This window comes from Engystomops pustulosus, chromosome 3 (assembly GCF_040894005.1).
Source record: "Engystomops pustulosus chromosome 3, aEngPut4.maternal, whole genome shotgun sequence".
Classification (NCBI taxonomy): domain Eukaryota; kingdom Metazoa; phylum Chordata; class Amphibia; order Anura; family Leptodactylidae; genus Engystomops; species Engystomops pustulosus.
This window is the reverse complement of record NC_092413.1, coordinates 205,338,969-205,358,658: the sequence shown is the minus strand read 5'-3', so window position 1 is coordinate 205,358,658 and position 19,690 is coordinate 205,338,969. Positions and strand designations below refer to the sequence as shown.

At 44.7% G+C, this 19,690-nt stretch overlaps 1 protein-coding gene across 4 annotated transcripts in view; it reads left to right on the top strand.

The window, feature by feature from the left end:
- KLHL29 (kelch like family member 29) overlaps nt 1–19,690 on the top strand; it is a 613,218-nt gene that overhangs the window by 565,161 nt on the left and 28,367 nt on the right. For all 4 annotated transcript variants that reach the window (XM_072143641.1, XM_072143640.1, XM_072143638.1 and 1 more), the window contains one exon: nt 12,901–13,094. In XM_072143641.1, coding sequence (XP_071999742.1) covers nt 12,901–13,094 — 194 coding nt within the window. The remainder of the gene's footprint in view (nt 1–12,900; nt 13,095–19,690) is intronic.

Here is a 19,690-nt window from a genome sequence, read left to right as displayed (position 1 = left end):
CTCCAAACATGCGTAAAAAGAACCTGGCAGTTATACTGACCCACAATAACTAAACTTATCTCTGAAAACCCGTATTATCAAGCAGTACAACTATCCCTATATTGTTCCTCTCCATGCCTGTAAAGTTCCACTGTCCATCATAGTTGACTCACCATCTAAGCATATACATGTTCTTCCCGCACAGCTATGCCTCAATCTTGCATGCTTTCTCTCTAGCAATTAACTCTGCACAGTTATCTTACTTCCCCCTCCCTCAGGAATGAAAGAGACTTTGGCTGTGTGTGACTGGCTGAAGAGAATTCCTGAGGGGATAATGAAGGAGCTGATTTCTCTTTAGTGAGTTACACGCAGCTAATGCATCACTCATTCCAATCACACAGTGACTCGGCTGAAGTGAAGTCATCTTTATGAATGGACTTTGGAACTTTACAGGCATGGAGAGTAACAATATAGGGATAGTTATACTGATTTATAATAGCAGATTTCAAAGGTAAGTTTTCATTAGTGTCGATTAGTTGAACTGATAGGTTCTGTTAAAAGGGGGTTTTCCTTTGAAAAATCTTTCACAAAATCCTTTGTGTAGACGAGGACTAACTAGGATTCCGAGTAGTTGATCCCATCAGTCAGACAAGTGATTTGAGTGTCCACGTCAGCTGTATGTGGAGCAGAGAGCCATGTACCCCAAAATAAGGTCTAGATTGTGATACATTGACATAATAGGCATTAACTCGCAAATTGTGGATTGCCCTGGAGGGCTGTGTACATCTGTTCACTGTTAAGGTTGGTTCCCATGATCAGTTGTCCTAAAATCCATAATGAACGGAATCAGCGCCCCCCAGTGGTGGCTGTAGGCAAGCAAAGTTTAATAATTTACTCCATGCTGCAGGCCCTATGATTATCACCTCTGCCTCAGGCTCTTGAAGGGCTTTTGATAGCAGAAACTCCACTAATAGATACAATATATTTCAGGGAATTCCTAATAGCACAGTTCCCCAATGTGGAAATTAAAGCGGAGCCTTTCCATCTTCTCACAACCTCTAATTCGGAATTACAGAAGCAACAAATCTCTGTAAATTATTTCTCAAGGTTTTAGCTTCCTGGAGACCTCGGTAAATGTGTGGAAACATTCAGAAAGAAGGATATGTCCGGGCCGGGTCCCGGCTCTGATAAATATTGCAGGTGCCTGTGCACACAGGGAGAGAGTTTAGCCATAAATTGTGGAAATAGCCGGAGCTCCACTCACTGACTGATCACTGATGACTCCGAGCCCATTCATGGTCAGGCTGGATGTGTCGGGAATGGGGATGATTTGATTGGTAATATTGTAAATGATCTGCAGATTGCTCAGAATAGATGTGTGAGCCGAGCCTCCTCTCTGCCGCAGATGAATTCTATTCTCCGCTCAGACAGAAGTTTCACATCTTTGGATTGGTGTTTATTTTGCTTTTATAGAAATCTTTCACCGTTCTGTTACTTCCACTGTTTTGTCATATTTCGCTTTTCAAGGGCATCTGGAATTTTTCTATTGCGGTACAGCCTGTGTGCTAGAATACATTATAGTCATATATTTACACAGACAGGGCAGCGCAGTGTGCACATACTGTTCCCTCACCTCATCAGCCAATACTAGGAAGGTAAAATGTGCACCTGGAGCTTAGAAAGAACAATAAACATATCAGATCTCATTATCTACATTAGCAATGCAGTCTGTTTTAACCATTGGTCAGTCTGCCAACATGTTATAGAGCAAGGGGGGGCTGAGCAGATTGTTCATAGTGTCCTTTCTGCAGGCAGCATGTTATAGAGCAGGAGGAGCTGCGCAGATGGTAAATAGTGTCCTATCTGCAAGCAGCAGGTTATAGAGCAGGAGGGGCTGAGCAGATGGTACATAGTGTCCTATCTGCAGGCAGCATGTTATAGAGCAGGAGGAGCTGAGCAGATTGTACATAGTGTCCTATCTGCAGGCAGCAGCTTATAGAACAGAAGGGGCTGTGCAGATTGTACATAGTGTCCTATCTGCAGGCAGCATGTTATAGAGCAGGAGGAGCTGAGCAGATTGTACATAGTGTCCTATCTGCAGGCAGCAGGTTATAGAGCAGGAGGGGCTGAGCAGATTGTACATGGTGTCCTATCTGCAGGCATCATGTTATAGAGCAGGAGGAGCTGAGCAGATTGTACATAGTGTCCTATCTGCAGGCAGCATGTTATAGAGCAGGAGGAGCTGAGCAGATAATACATAGTGTCCTATCTGCAGGCAGCAGCTTATAGAACAGAAGGGGCTGTGCAGATTGTACATAGTGTCCTATCTGCAGGCAGCAGGTTATAGAGCAGGAGGGGCTGAGCAGATTGTACATGGTGTCCTATCTGCAGGCAGCATGTTATAGAGCAGGAGGAGCTGAGCAGATTGTACATAGTGTCCTATCTGCAGGCAGCAGGTTATAGAGCAGGAGGGGCTGAGCAGATTGTACATGGTGTCCTATCTGCAGGCAGCATGTTATAGAGCAAGAGGAGCTGAGCAGATAATACATAGTGTCCTATCTGCAGGCAGCAGCTTATAGAACAGAAGGGGCTGTGCAGATTGTACATAGTGTCCTATCTGCAGGCAGCATGTTATAGAGCAAGAGGAGCTGAGCAGGTTGTACATAGTGTCCTATCTGCAGGCAGCAGGTTATAGAGCAGGAGGGGCTGAGCAGATTGTACATGGTGTCCTATCTGCAGGCAGCATGTTATAGAGCAGGAGGAGCTGAGCAGATTGTACATAGTGTCCTATCTGCAGGCAGCATGTTATAGAGCAGGATGAGCTGAGCAGATTGTTTATAGTGTCCTATCTGCAGGCAGCATTTTATAAAGGAGGAGAACTTGAGCAGAAGGTGCATAGTGTCCTCTACAGGCAGCATGTTATAGAGCAGGAGGAGCTGAGCAGGTTGTACATAGTGTCCTATCTGCAGGCAGCATGTTATAGAGCAGGAGGAGCTGAGCAGATGGTGCATTGTGTCCTATCTGCAGAGAAGGAGAAACTCAGCATGGTACATAGTCTCCTCTCTATGTATGTAAATCAAAGATTGTCATTCTGTTATTAACACGCCCTACTGGACTAAACACAAAAGAGGTGACACGTTCCCTTTAAAGGTAGATCTTATAATATTATAGCACATGCACTGTTTTGTTCCCCCCAATGTGGAAAGACTTATTTATCTAGTCTGATCCCATTGTTGTGTTACTCCTTTCCGTCACATGACTGCAGAATCAGACTATATAAGGTTTGTTTGTAGTCTGTAACCATGGAGACGCTTATGTTTACATTGCAATTAAATGCACAAAACAATCGAAGCAAAGTGAATATAATAAGAATTCTTGATCCTTAAGCATGCACTCATTCAGTATGACCGTGAGGTATGAGGTATCCTGCGCCTCACATCTCAACGAGTTCATTATTGTTCCCTGAGTCTACGCAGGCGCCATGTCTGGAAGTGCTGCGATATGTTACACGTCTTTAAGAAAGTGCAAGTTGAAAGAGCAGACCATTACACTGATACACTCGACAGCTAAAAGCATAATCATTCCTGCCATCTCCCGTTCTCATTTTACAAGAGGCTTTTGAATCGCTGCCACATTACTAAATCTCGGAAGTAAAAAAGAAGTATGCAAGAGGACTCCCAGCATTGTCTAAGATGAATCTTCATCTACAGTTTATTAACTGTACATCTCTTACGGTCACCAACCCAATCAAATCAAATACCATTGACTGCAAAACTAATTTAGCACTCTGATGGTGTATCAGTGATCCCGCGTCCGGGCAGGAACGTGCTGCCATCTTGTAATCATTTGCTCAGTGAGCGCTCATCTCGCACATGTCTGTAGGATGAATGACGCCGGAGAGAACGAGAAAGTAAAAAAAAATCATCAGGTCTCTGTATTACTGAATAACATCAATGGTTGGGGTGTATTAAAGGGAACCTATCAGGCAATTTGGAAAAATTAAACCACCACCATGACTTTTAGGGCCTCAGATATATTGGGATCACCTCTTCCTTTCTTTGTTGACGGAGAAACTGGATGGACCTGGTGAGATGGGTCCTCGAGAGTCTGTGGCTGGTGAGGTTGCGGGCACTACTCCACACTGTGCAGTAAAGGGAGATCTACACGACTCGGCTTCACACCGCCGGACCGTCTTGCAGAAGGGTCTCATGTCCGGCCTGGCCAATCTCAGCCATGGGCCATAGAAGGCATGTGCAACACCCTCGCCGATGCAATGGCGAGATAGGGTTTGCGAATACGTCCCACCTGCATGTAATCCCATTACACAACATGGTTCTTATAGGACATAGCGGTATTGCAGTGGTGAATCCTGCCTGGCAAGGCAGGAGTTAAGTATTTTTTATAATGCCAGATGCTGTTATCCAATGATATGTGTTACATCCTGTGCTCTGTAAGCTGAGATGTGATTGGAGGAGCAGCCACCACCTGACCAAAGGAAGGTAATAAAACCTCTGGCCAGGAATGTTCTAGAGAACTCTGGAGAAGTCTCTCTCAGGAGAGAGAAGAGAGGAGACTAGATTATTCTAGTAAGGATTCAGAGAGATTCTAGTGTAGGAGAATCCTAGAGAGTGTGTGCGTGAGTAATCTCTGTCTAGCCCATACCAGAGCAGGAAGAGCCTTGCCCCTGCCTCTGAAGAGTGGAGCATTAGACTAGAGTTAGTGTAGTGAGGAAAAGGGGTATCATCTTACCTTTGAAGGTGATACCTGAAGCCCTACAGGACAAGCTGAAGCTTCCTACCAGGACACAGCTGCCTCCCAGCCTGCCCTCTACTTCCAGGCTGGTGAACTATCTCCTGAGGCTCCCTCCAACTCACATCTCGGCACCCTACCTACCTGTTAAAGGCACGTTTGCTGCGGTTCCTGCGGTTCAAATAAAGAACTGTAAGTTGTTTTCTTCAACTTCTGTCTCCGTCTGGTCCCTGCTAATACGGCTGCCTTCATCACCGGCACCCTGTCCATCACCCAGAGACTCACACTCGGGACATTAAGGGGTTGCCCCAGGGAGATCCGCTATAGCAGCCTCTCCCTCATCTTTTCTTGCCAACACCACCCTGCTGGAGACCTGCCAGGCTGTAGGACAGCCCTCCGGTTCCCCCGTACCAAGCACCGTGACAATAGCGTGCTTAGGCCGCAACCGCCAGCCACTCCGGTATCGCGGGCCCCGGCTGTCTCCAGGCCCCACCTCAAGGGCTAGGCCCCGGTGGGGGATGTTGCAAGTGGCGTCACGAACAGGATTTTACTTCTGTGCCTTATTACGGCATTAAAGACTTTCCTTTACTGGAAAAAGACTGTGCTGCCTAATCCTGCTGCCATCCGGGTTTAGGCCCAAGGACTTGTGTGTTTCTGGATTGAACTGTGTTATACTGCTGCCACGTGCTGTCGAGCGCCGCTCCAGCACTCAAGAGGTTAATCCTTGCAAGAACTGTACCAGCTCTGCTACATCCGGCGCTGCCGCGCCTAAAGATTTTTACCTCAGAAACTGTGGCGCAGCAAATAATTCAAGCCCGCCAAAACCTTCACTGGCGGGAAACCCAGATGACGCATCAAGCTCCACCCACGCGCGAAGGGCGCGAACCCCGCCTCCTGTGGCGCAGGAAAAATTAGAGCCCGCCACAGCTCTTGGCGGGAAGGACTTGGACTCCTCCCACTGGCTCGAGGCGGACTTCCTGCCCTGCCTCAGAGAAGCGCCAGAACTTGAGTGGACTTTGGACAGTGAGGACAACACCATGTGGGGTCCTCCGCCTTTCCCTCCTGTGGAGCGTCCGGAATTTTACGAGGTCCTAGAGACTATGGTGGTGGTCTCTGCGCAGCCCGTCCGAAGACCCTCCGCTGGACATCGGCTGCACCGAGGATTGACTCGGGCCTTCGTCACCAGGACTTGTTACCAAACGGTGACGCCGTACCAAATCCCACCCGGGCGGTTCCTCGTCCCTATCCCGGCTACCATCCCGGTACCGCGGGCTCACGTGGGGGCGCCACGTGGGGAGGCCCCGACTCCTGGCGAGCCAACGCCTGGGCCTAGTGTTGCCGCTCCACCTGCTCCGAGGCCTACTACTCCGGCTGCGCGGCCTGCTAGCCCCGCGGTGGTGGTTCCTGATCCTCCGGTGGTTCCTGCTCCTGTTCCGGCACCTACCTGTCGCCCAAGGAGATCCGAGCCTGAGCCGGAGCCACGAGCCCCAGCACCGGCACCTCCGCAGCCTCGAGGTCGAGGTGAGGCCGCCCGCCGGCGACTCCGAGACGCTGTCTCGGACCAGCGACGCCGAGAGAAGGAGGCCCAGCGGTATATGGCCGGCAGATCCACAGCGGGAGCTTGGGTCGAGAAGAACCGCACCACCGGCATGGTCCGGTTCTTCGACAAGCGGAAGGGCTATGGCTTCGCCACCCAGGACTACACCGGACGGGAAGTATTTATACCCCGCCGGTCTGTCAAGAGGCCTGATCTGCCGGAGAGCCAGCACAACCTGAAGCCAGGCGACTGCATTGAGTTCTCCCTGCAAGAGGGACCCCGAGGACCTTGGGCGGCTGGTGTGATCCGGATCCCCGACTCCGATGAGGACCGTTACTTCCCGCAGGACGACTGGTATGAGGACGACGAGTGGCCGGAATCTCCGAACACCTCTTCTTCCTCGGCTGCAAGTCCCCGGGCGGTGACCCACGTGAATGCCCCATCCACGGTAATCGTGAGTACGGGTCCCATCGCCATCCATGGGCCGGGCATGATCCAGGGCGCCACCCCCACCGGCTCCCCTGCCGGGAGCATTGCCAGGTCCCGCGGCTCTTCTGTGGGAGAAGACATCCCGGCTAGCGAACCTTGTCCGGAGGTTCCATCTAGGCCCACATCTCCCCTGGCTGGTTACCAATGGGGTGATGACCCGGCCCCGGAAGAACCGGAGCTGGAAGGAGCCGCGGCGCGGCCGCTGGGCTCTGTCTATTTCTTCATGGACCCCTCTGTGGTCCCTGGCTCAGTTGAGCCCCCGGCTGGAACAGCCGACACCCCGGGCGACAGCGCTCCTCCCCCTGAAGGTCCGGAGGATGTTGCTGCACCTGCAGTACCCACTACTGCCACCGGGTGTCCCCAGCCGGCACCTACTCCCGCTGAGGATGCACAGGATCCCCTGCTGACTTTGGATCCTGTCCCTGCTGAACCCAGCGAAGATGCAGAGTAACCCCTGAAGGGCTGTAGCCCACTTCAGGTACTGCACTGTGTACATATGTATATTTATTTCCTCTTATCCCTAAGGAGCCAGAAACTTTCCTGAGACTCTTACCCTTATTTATCTCAGTCAAGAGACATACCTTGAACTGATTATTGTCATGTGCTATAATAGCACCCCTTCCTCTGCCAAAGCAGAGATATCTTCAAAGGACTCTGTCCCTCTGCATATAGAGGAGACCCTTTGCTTCTCAGTGCACTTTTCCCCACATCAAGGGCTGTACCCAGAAGATGGACTTTGTCACTAGAGACCTTCTGAGAGACTTTCGCCAGATACTCCAGGGAAAAGTTGCTATTGCTATTGACTATTATTTTGCACTTAATGCCTTCCTTTTTAGGTACGGACATTCTGCATGCACTTTTTATGCCTTTTCTTTGCAGGAAAAGAGACATTTACTACCGTGCTACCCTGAGTAGCCTATCCACCTCTGTAACGGTTGCAATGTTATAAGATGTGTACCCATTGGGCTCCTAAGCCAATGTGAATTAACCTGTTGCACACTGTCATATCTGCCAGTAGTCTGCATTAACCCTTTCATAGGCTTTTCAGGTTGTAGAGTGGCTGTGTCGGACCGTCTCTATATAGTACAATGTTTCATTGTGTCACATATGCCAATGTATGCATATATACACTATATAATTGCCGCCAGGGAAGAAGCGTTGATAAAACAAATATACAGGCCTTGGTGCAAGGAGTGGATTACAGGACATGAAACCACACCTTTCCTACTGTACAGTTCGGTTTAATGGCGTCAGCGACCAACTGTCATACAGCTACATTTTTGTCTTAGTCCGACACCAACCCAGGTGCCTGTCTCCAGGACCATGGGCGGTTTGTCCCTACACCTCACATAGCCTGCACTTCCCAGAAGTGCCCTTAGCCCCCTCTGTGCCCCAAAACATCTGTAGTCAAGCCGAGGGCGGCTCTTTCAATTGCCCCCGGGGTATGCAACACCCTCGCCGATGCAATGGCGAGATAGGGTTTGCGAATACGTCCCACCTGCATGTAATCCCATTACACAACATGGTTCTTATAGGACATAGCGGTATTGCAGTGGTGAATCCTGCCTGGCAAGGCAGGAGTTAAGTATTTTGTATAATGCCAGATGCTGTTATCCAATGATATGTGTTACATCCTGTGCTCTGTAAGCTGAGATGTGATTGGAGGAGCAGCCACCACCTGACCAAAGGAAGGTAATAAAACCTCTGGCCAGGAATGTTCTAGAGAACTCTGGAGAAGTCTCTCTCAGGAGAGAGAAGAGAGGAGACTAGATTATTCTAGTAAGGATTCAGAGAGATTCTAGTGTAGGAGAATCCTAGAGAGTGTGTGCGTGAGTAATCTCTGTCTAGCCCATACCAGAGCAGGAAGAGCCTAGCCCCTGCCTCTGAAGAGTGGAGCATTAGACTAGAGTTAGTGTAGTGAGGAAAAGGGGTATCATCTTACCTTTGAAGGTGATACCTGAAGCCCTACAGGACAAGCTGAAGCTTCCTACCAGGACACAGCTGCCTCCCAGCCTGCCCTCTACTTCCAGGCTGGTGAACTATCTCCTGAGGCTCCCTCCAACTCACATCTCGGCACCCTACCTACCTGTTAAAGGCACGTTTGCTGCGGTTCCTGCAGTTCAAATAAAGAACTGTAAGTTGTTTTCTTCAACTTCTGTCTCCGTCTGGTCCCTGCTAATACGGCTGCCTTCATCACCGGCACCCTGTCCATCACCCAGAGACTCACACTCGGGACATTAAGGGGTTGCCCCAGGGAGATCCGCTATAGCAGCCTCTCCCTCATCTTTTCTTGCCAACACCACCCTGCTGGAGACCTGCCAGGCTGTAGGACAGCCCTCCGGTTCCCCCGTACCAAGCACTGTGACAATAGCGTGCTTAGGCCGCAACCGCCAGCCACTCCGGTATCGCGGGCCCCGGCTGTCTCCAGGCCCCACCTCAAGGGCTAGGCCCCGGTGGGGGATGTTGCACATGGTTGTGGTTGTCAGGAGGCTAAACACTGCCTGATTGGTTGCTCAGCTGTCAATCAAGCAGCGTTTCCGTATTGTTTTATCAATGTGTAATCAACTAGGACCAACTCCCTTTTTATAATCGATTTTCTCTCCGACGTGGAAACAGGTAGATCCTAAAACCCTCCTGTATGAGGTGGTCCCAACCTTGCAGATTCCCATTAAGACGACTGGTGACATCACTGGGTCTGTACCTGTAATGTCACATATTGGGGAACATTTATTAAAGGTCCGCGGACCGGATTTTGGCGCAATCGTGCCGAGTTTCATGGGGCACAAATAGGGGGCGTGGCCGTCAGACAACCTGACTGATTCGGACTAAGCCCGGGATTTAACATTCAAAATTGTGTTGCAAGACATGCACTCACATACACCGGGAAGAAGATGGTGAACTCCAGCGGACCTGAGCGGGGAAGCGACACATGCAGGAAATTGGACGCATTATCTTAGTGAATCGCAGCAGCTCCCAATCCTCGGCGGACAACGCACCTCAGGGATCGGGACGGGTAAGTAAATGTGCCCCATTATATGAAACACAACCAATTGATTACTCTATTATCTGAAGGTATCTGAAGTAGGTTCCTGCAATCTTGTAATATGCCTATGGCAATAAATGTGATAATGATTGAACCTTTTAACAATTCATATTATCTGTTGAGTTTGATAAAAAAAAAAGTGGCAGGAAAAAGTTTTATCTCTGCTGTTTGTCTGGAGATGGGGTCATTCTTCCAAATACCTGTGTCAGGGCCAGGGTCAGACTTGCCAACCAGATATCCAGAGGATTTAGTCAATCTCGATGTCCAAAGATACTAGAGTTTACTCCATAGAGGTTGATGGAGGGTGGGCATGAAGGATATTTTTATCTGCTGGGCACAAGGGCACCCAGTCTACTACTAGTAAAACAGGACTATGGTGCCCCACCCTGGTCATCTAACAACAATATCTTACCCTTAGATTGCCTCCCTTTGTCTCCACCCTGTTCATCTAACAATGTTCTACCTTGGACCACCTAGAAACTCCATTTGTTCACCTAGTCATCCACCAAGAATATATCCTCCTTGCCTCATCCCCAGCCATCTAACAACAATGTCAGCTCCCTGACTTACCACACCCCTCCCAACCCCCACAAGATATCCAACATAACTATCTCTTCATTAAAACTTTCGCCTCCAGTCATTCAACATTATTCATTTATCCCTCCTGAATCCTGGAAGCCAACCCTATTCTTAGCATCCTCCAACATCTTTATTTTAGTTCTGTAACACATCTAAAAATATACAATCTGTAAAAGAAAGTACCAGTCCACGGGATGAAGTAAGTATTCCATTTTTCCCACATAATCAATGCTCTACGACATCAAGGCTTAAAAGCAATGGTTAAATTGCATTTTTTCCCATTACATTTCTTCCAGGAAAATTAGATTAATCTTCTCAAATCTTAGAGCTCCTTGATACCCGGGATAGTAGATTCAGATACAACAAAACAGGTCACATACTAAGATAAATTCAATATTACTACTCTGAACACATGGAGGGTCCTCTATTACCCCAGGATCGGGGTATAAAAATTTGAGCTTTTACGACTTTGATTTTAGAAGTCCAACAAAATGAAACTTTCTGATGCCAATAGCACTTTCTTAATTTTAATAATGGCTGCCCGATTAGGATTTGTCTGGCCCGTTTCCAAGATGTCGTACAATATCTCTAAGGCCAAAAATATCTACATAAAATACTTACCTGAATTTGAGTTTTTTCAATGATACCAACTCCAGCTCCAGTCATCACTTAAGAAATTCTACCGCATCTATTAAAGCAGCTGATATTGACTCAGGTTCTCCCAATGGAGAATGATTCATGCGGTGTAGATTTTGGCCCAGGTGCCTGTGAATGAGTAAAGCTGGTATTGCTTCACCCCGGGGATACAAGGAGCTGTCACCAATAATCATAGAAGCTTTTAATATGAAAACAACAATAAGAAGAAAATTGAGGAATCAGTATTCATCCACTCATAGACCACTGGGATAATGTCACCTACGACAATCCTCTTATACCGTCACATCAGCAGCATCCAAAAACAGATTCTATTGTGTAGAGTCCCTGCAGTGTAGTGTCAGTACAAATATTAATATCTTGGATAAAGTGCAGTCGGATATGATTCACCATCCGAGAGGAAGAAGCTATCGTCATGCTCCACTATGGTTGGGGCAACATTGAGGTGGGAAGACGTGAAGACCTGGAGAGTCATTTTGATATGGTAAGATGCCATTACATGGGTCGGACTACTTTTTATTGGTAGCCGGGTTGCCAAAAACATCATGTGTCTACTGCCTAATATTTACAAGGCGACTCCAAACTTTCTTTGATGGCAACTCCAAACTTTCTTTGGTGTCTACCGGACCCAAAGGTCCTTCAGCTTCATAGGATGACACCAGTACTATAAACATACAATAGACTCCAATAGACACTGTAAATGAGCTCAAGCCCTAACAAAGTGCAATATTCACAGTAATGTTTTTTTTTTATGATGACTTCACTTCTCCAAGATGGATTCTTCTTTCTAAACACGTTACCACCAGCCTAGGGTTGTGTCTACTGAAGAGACCACACTCAACCTGTGGACAGGTGAAGAGCTGTTTTTGACCAAAGCAGACATATTTTTCTTTTCTTGTGCAGCCTCTTTTCATAAAACACACACTTTATCTCGGAGATAAGAAATGTTTTTACAATCTAAGGAGAGTGTACTATTTATCCCCGTAGTAAGACCAAAGGCTGCTTTATAGGCTTGGAGGTTTACGTAAGGCAATTAATGGTCGGCTGAGAGAGAGACATCTTCTTGTACTATTTAGCGGATCTGATCAGTTCCACTGAATAAAATGTTTAAGTAAAATAACAGCTTATCCCTGTATAGTTGCTGTTGGAGAGCTGCCTTATTGATTTACAAGAATGGAGTGCGGAAAGGTCAGATGTATTCATGGAGATTCTGAAGACCAAGTGCGGATGTGCCCTGAATGCCGTATACAGCAGCTGATGGAGCTAAAAGTATAAAGCCTATGTCTAATCCAGCATAATAATCCTCGTGCACCTAGGCCTGTAACTATGGAAAAGGGGTATCCTCTACGCCTACTGAAGAGGTGGTTCTACCATCGTCATAGACAACCAACACAAAATCCAGTTTCAGCGAGGTCCATAGTCTCGCCACTGTTACTGTACAATAAGCGGTGAGATAATGGACTTGGCTGCCACTAGATGTTGTGTTTGTTAGTAGAATGGTAAAGCTCAGGTGTGGCCCGATATTACGTTTCTTCAGTGGAATTTCCGTAGTGCTGCTTCTCAATTGTCTACTATTGGATGTTGGGGTCGGTGTCGGACCTCTTAAGAAGACCTACACCCGAACTACTATATACACGGTGCCGCTCTACTCATTCTGTTTTGGACGTTTATGGATCTAGATACTTGGGATGATCTAGGGATTTGTTTTGGGTACCAAATTTGTCATATTCCTTAATACTTTAAATTTTGGCAACTTATTGCACAAAGACCAATCACCACCCCAATATGTCTGTTTATGGAACATCTTTGTTAGATACTTTATATAGAAACTGAATGCTAAGGAATCCATTGTTTATGTTCTCTTTTTCAGGTACGACACAATTATCAACCAGTGGGAGACAGTAGCTGCTCTTCCCAAGCCGGTACACTCGGCAGCAGCCACCGTGTGCGGGGGAAAGATCTACGTGTTTGGTGGAGTGAATGAAGCTGGAAGGGCGGCCGGAGTGCTGCAGTCCTATGTGCCTCAGACCAACACCTGGAGCTTTATAGAGTCCCCTATGATCGGTAAGGTCCTATGTGGTGGCTTCTCTGATATTGTGTTTCTATTGGGGTTCTCATTTTTAGGATATGTAATAAGTTGAGACGCCTGCAAAATGTAATGTGGTTCTTCGTAGTGTCATCACCTTGTGAACCTCGAGCATGGGGGTATATCCTCTTATTGCAGGTGGTGACTCAACCAGTGCAGAAGAAATGTACCAGTCTAAAGACAAGACTCTTTATCTAATAGAAAGATGTTTAAACTGGATTATATACAAATTATTGGCTTTAAAGGAAATCTACTAGTAATATAAAGTAAAATTAAACTACAAATACTCACCTATCATCCTCTTCTCCTCGATCCCGGTGCCGCTCCTTTTTAATCTTGACATGCTAGGATCTCTGGAAAAAAGGAGTTATAAAAAGCAGCGTCCCTGCGCTCTAGGCTGTTAATTACTCATGGAGGAGGAGGTATCTATTGGGCAGGAGGCGTAAATTCACGCCTCCCACATGGCATCACCTCCCTCTCTAGCATTGGATGAGGCAAGTGACGTCATGCAAGAGGCATGAATAATTAACAGCCATAACTCTTTTTTTCCAGCAATCCCGGCGTGTCCCAGCGCCTGGAACGAGGGTAAACGGCTGATAGGTAAGTATCTGTAGTTTAATCTTACTTTATATGACTGATAGATTTCCTTTAAGAAGTTTTAAAGGGTTTAGCGATTTTCTCAATACAGTTTTAGGTATTGTCCCTGGAGAGATTTGTAGTTAAAACTTTTGTGTATGTTGTAAGTAGCAGCAGGACTGTGAAATATGGCTTTATATTCCAGGATTGTAGCTTCTTTAAGTGCACTGGGGTTAGGGTTAGGGTTACACACTGATGTGCTCGTAGGTCTCTCTATTGAGATGCCCCAAAGCCTTTCCAATGTGCTCTGAGTAAAATCTGTGGTAGGCTTTTGGTTCAATACCACAGGAGTAACACGGATGGATTGGATGTGGAAGAGTTCATTGAAGGGAGCTAAGAGCACAGCAGTGTGAGGACACGCCCCTAGTCCAATCCTGGAATGTAAATGCATTTTTCATAGTCCTGCTGCTGCTAACAACATACACAAAGTTATGACAGATCTCCAGGGCCATTGTATAACACCGGCTTCAGTTCTTCTTTGCAAAAAATTATGAAATATTATTATTCACTTGAAATTAGTGACAATGCAATACAAAGAGTTTCAAAGAAAGTTGGAGACATTTCCATATCACATTAATTAAAAGGGTTATACCAAGTTTTAACCCCCTAATGACCGCCGTATCGTATTTTTTAACGGCGGCCATTAAGGGTACTTCTTCTGACGTTCGGCCTTTCTACGTTGGCACGTCAGAAAATGATTGGGGGACATCAAAGCTCAGACCCGGCACTAACACACAGGATCGGATAAAGTTATATCACACAATTTGACACACATCAAATTCTAAAAATCGAGTCTGGTCATTAAGCTGAAAACACGCGTCGGTGATGAGGGTTTAAATTTACGATTCAAATTCGGTCAATTTGAATACTGAATACAGCTCTAAATTTGACGGTCCAGTTTTGAGCCCCATTCTTATGATCGATGGATGTTCCATCAATCTTCCAATTATTACTAATTCCGTGTTTATATAGGATAAACCTGGTGTGACCCCTCTTTAAGATATTTTGGCTATTGACAAACAACTGGAAATGCGAAGTATAATCCGGCTAATATGGATAATTAACAATTATGATAGTCTTCTGGATACGTATAGACAGAGATATAGATGCATATTTATTTATTCGTATCGTCGTCCTGAGATCCGTCCATGTGATGGAAGTGAAAGCCTTGGCGGATAATTACTTTGGCGTTTGTTGTAAGTGCGTGAACCCTTTTTAGCCCGCAGCCATTGTGCGTGTCCTGTCCTGAATAGCAAAACAGAAGCCGGCGGTGTCCTAATGAGACATTATCCTCCAGAGCATTCGCACAACATAATAAAGGTACGACCGTCCCGCGATGCGCTGCCTGGAAGACAAATCACAGTGGGGACGTTTTGTTAATCAACCTGCAAACCGTCTCCTGTATTCATTTTACCTGAAACCAAAAAAAAAAAAAAAAAGCACTTAAGGATTTCCATAACAAAAGCGCAGCGACTTTGACGAAGACGGAGATAATGTGTTTTGTCAGGTTTCTTTCAATATAGAACCACGAAAAAAAAAAAAAATATCACAATAAGAATTACCCGATATTGTTAAAAAAAAAGGTTTTTATTGTAAATTACCCAGCGCCAAAATGCATTGCAACACAGCCTGGCCTCAAAGATAAATGTAAATCCCAGGGCCCCAAATTTGGTTAATGGGAGACATAATGATATGTGGGTAATTGATGGGTAATTTTAAGCGAATACAAAGTGGCGAACCTACAGACCAGCAAATGAATGCCAAAAATCACAAAAATACTAGCACTATTAAGGCAGTGCTAATAGTATATATAATACTAGCACTATTAAGGCACTGTGCTAATAGTATATATAATACTAGCACTATTAAGGCACTGTGCTAATAGAATCCAAAAAGGAATCTAATAATAGCGCTGAGAAGTCAAAGGATATGAGCAGTGGGCTTCAAGAGTGCATTATACGGACATGAAAATGTATACGTAAAGAGGACCTATCACCACCTCACACATGTGGAGACGAATGTAACACTACTATTAACCATAATGTAGGGGCTGCTACACAGATCCAGGAGCACTTTGAATTTTCTTTCTAGACCCCACGGCTGCTGAGATATCAGTTCCAGTATCTGACTACTATAAGCATCACCTCTGTCTGAGAGGAGGAGCTAGAGTAGAGGTAGGGGTGTGTGTTATGACAATTTTCTACTTGTCAGAGAAGATTAGCATAACACACCCCCTCCTAGGACCTCCTCTCTGACAGTAGAGAGGATTATAATGGTCAGATACTGGGGCTGATATCTCAGGAGCTGTGAGGGCTAGGAAGAAAAATCAAAGTGCCCCCGAATCTGCGTAGCAGCCCATACAGAATGCTCATTGCCATATGTGTGAGTTGGTGAAAGGTCCCTTTTAAAGGGGAAATCCACTTATAGTAGGGGTAAGGTCACTATATACAGTATATCATTACTTCTAGATGTCATTACATACAAGTCATGACTGATTGGACATAAGAACCATAAGAGAGGTCAAAACCTCCCTTTGTAGCGCAATGTAGAACCACTCTTATGTTCACCAATAAACACTGATTTAACCCATTGGGGGACATGTTTCTTCTTTTTTTGTGTATAATTGAGTCTTTTGGAAGGTCTTTTTTGCACCTTATGTATGATCATGCCTTTTTTCTGGTGATATATTTTTAGGTGACACGTGTCACCGCACCCTTAACCAAGTAACCAATAAATTTCAATGAAATGTGAATGCAAAAGTTTATAAAGTAAAAAAAAAATAAAAAGCCCAAACTTTCAATGCCCAACAAGTTTATGTGGAAAATTTTAAACATTCAAAGCATGTGAAATAATTCCAATTTACATGTTAAAACAGTGTCGATGAAAAAAAATCCTTCCTCTACACCTGCCAGGCGCAGATTTAGCATCTGAAAAGTTGCAAAAATAGAGAGAAAAAAAGATACATGAGTAAAAAGTCGCATGGAACATCTAGAAAATAAACATACATAAGGCACAAGGTACAGACAAAGGTGTACTGGAGAATCAACAAAAGTTGCAGTAAAAAGTTGCATAAAAGCAAAAAATTGTTAATAAAAAGAAAGAAAAAAAACAGCAGAAATAAAGAAACATGTCCCTCATTGACTTGAAATGGGTTTCCTTTGGGTTTTATGGCAGTGTTTATGCAAAAAAAATAATAGTCACACAACTTTATGGGGGCAGTCATATTGTAGTTAAAATTAAAGGGAACCTACCACCACGATTCCTCGTGGCTTTGGAGCAGTGACCGCACAGACTCGGGCCTGCTGTGCGCCGAAGGTTCCGGGTTGGAGGATCGAAGAGGCTACTGGGGCATGGAGTACCCGCGCCATGTAGCCTCAGCTCCGGCTACTCCACACACCAGTAGCCTCTTTACAAAATGTACATATTATATTAAAAGGGCTACCCTCACGTCCTATAGATCCACCTACCACTCGATCTACCTTTATAGATAGATTTGTGGTGGTAGGTGCCCTTTAAAGTTAGTTCTCCATACTGCTCTCCATTATGGTGAGACTCCACCTGTTAGGACCATCATCTATAAACCTCAGAGTTCAATGACTCCAAAGAATGTCTCTTTCTCTGGAGGACTCTGTACATTTGAGGGATAGCCTATTCATTTTAATGCAACTCATGTAATACTCCAGTTCGCCTGTAGTGTCACTGTAGGGAAAGAGATCACAATTGATCTCTATCGTTGCAAAACCCATAGTGATAGACTGAATTTAGTTTAACAATGTGATCAGCCCCGCTCCCTATTTATGATTTAAAGGGATGCTCCACTTTTAAAATATTCTAAAATATCACATACATGGCTGCAGTCCTATTCTGTAAGGGATACTACAATCTCATCTCAGTCATCAGTAGTGAACCCAGCTCTTAGACTTCCACCAAATATTAGACTACTGTACCACTGTAACAAAGCCAACGCTATAGACTCCAAATCAGAAACTTGTGTTTAGACTGCAGAAACCACAGGGAGACTTTATAGTGATGTATAATTTACTATCAGACAGTAAGACAATGGAGAGCAGTCATTATCTCCATCCTGCATCTGTCACTCACCGGGACTCCCGGCGCATTCATACCGCCATATCACTACGTCTGAGCCGCACATAGCAGCGCCCAGGTAACCCGGGCCTAATGTGTGACGGCTGCTGATAAACGCTTTGTGCACAGCTGGATTTGGCATAGGTCATTATCTGGAGCCGGAAATATGCAAATAGGGGATCCTTGCTGCTTCACAGTCAGAGGGAAATTTGCTAATCCATCAAAAAGAAAGAAAAATTACCAGAAACCTGTTATTGTTATCTTGTAATTACGGTAAACTCAAATTTGACCTCTAATATTTCTGTTAAACTGTAACTTTGTTTTCACATACAAACTCCAGAACTTTAGAGAATTTAAAATATCTGTCTACACAATTATAACTATTAAAAACTTTCCTGCCATGTGCAATAATACAACAACTATAATAGTGCCCCCTATGTACAGGAATATAACTACTATAACACTGCCCCCTATGTACAAGAATATTACTACTATACTACTGTCCCCTATGTACAAGAATATAACTACTATAATACTGCCCCCTATGTACAGGAATATAACTGCTATAATACTGCCCCCTATGTACAGGAATATAACTACTATAATACTGCCCCTATGTACAAGAATATAACTACTATAATACTGTCCCCTATGTACAAGAATATAACTACTATAATACTGCCCCCTATGTACAAGAATATAACTACTATAATACTGCCCCCTATGTACAGGAATATAACTACTATAATACTGCCCCCTATGTACAAGAATATAACTACTATAATACTGCCCCCTGTATAAGAATATAACTACTATAATACTGCCCCCTATGTACAAGTATATAGCTACTATAATACTGCCCCCTATGTACAAGAATATAACCACTATAATACTGCCCCCTATGTACAGGAATATAACTGCTATAATACTGCCCCCTGTATAAGAATATAACTACTATAATACTGCCCCCTATGTACAAGTATATAGCTACTATAATACTGCCCCCTATGTACAAGAATATAACTACTATAATACTGCCCCCTATGTACAAGAATATAACTACTATAATACTGCCCACTATGTACAAGAATATAACTACTATAATACTGCCCACTATGTGCAAGAATGTAACTACTATAATACTGCCCCTATGTACAGGAATATAACTACTATAATACTGCTCCCTATGTACAAGAATATAACTACTATAATACTGCCCCCTATGTACAGGAATATAAATACTATAATACTGCCCCTATGTACAAGAATATAACTACTATAATACTGCCCCCTATGTACAAGAATATAACCACTATGATACTGCCCCCTATGTACAGGAATATAACTGCTATAATACTGCCCCCTGTATAAGAATATAACTACTATAATACTGCCCCCTATGTACAAGTATATAGCTACTATAATACTGCCCCCTATGTACAAGAATATAACTACTATAATACTGCTCCCTATGTACAAGAATATAACTACTATAATACTGCCCACTATGTACAAGAATGTAACTACTATAATACTGCCCCCTATGTACAGGAATATAACTACTATAATACTGCTCCCTATGTACAAGAATATAACTACTATAATACTGCCCCCTATGTACAGGAATATAAATACTATAATACTGCCCCTATGTACAAGAATATAACTACTATAATACTGCCCCCTATGTACAGGAATATAACTACTATAATACTGCCCCTATGTACAAGAATATAACTACTATAATACTGCCCCCTATGTACAAGAATATAACTACTATAATACTGCCCCCTATGTACAAGAATATAACTACTATAATACTGCCCCCTATGTACAAGAATATAACTACTAT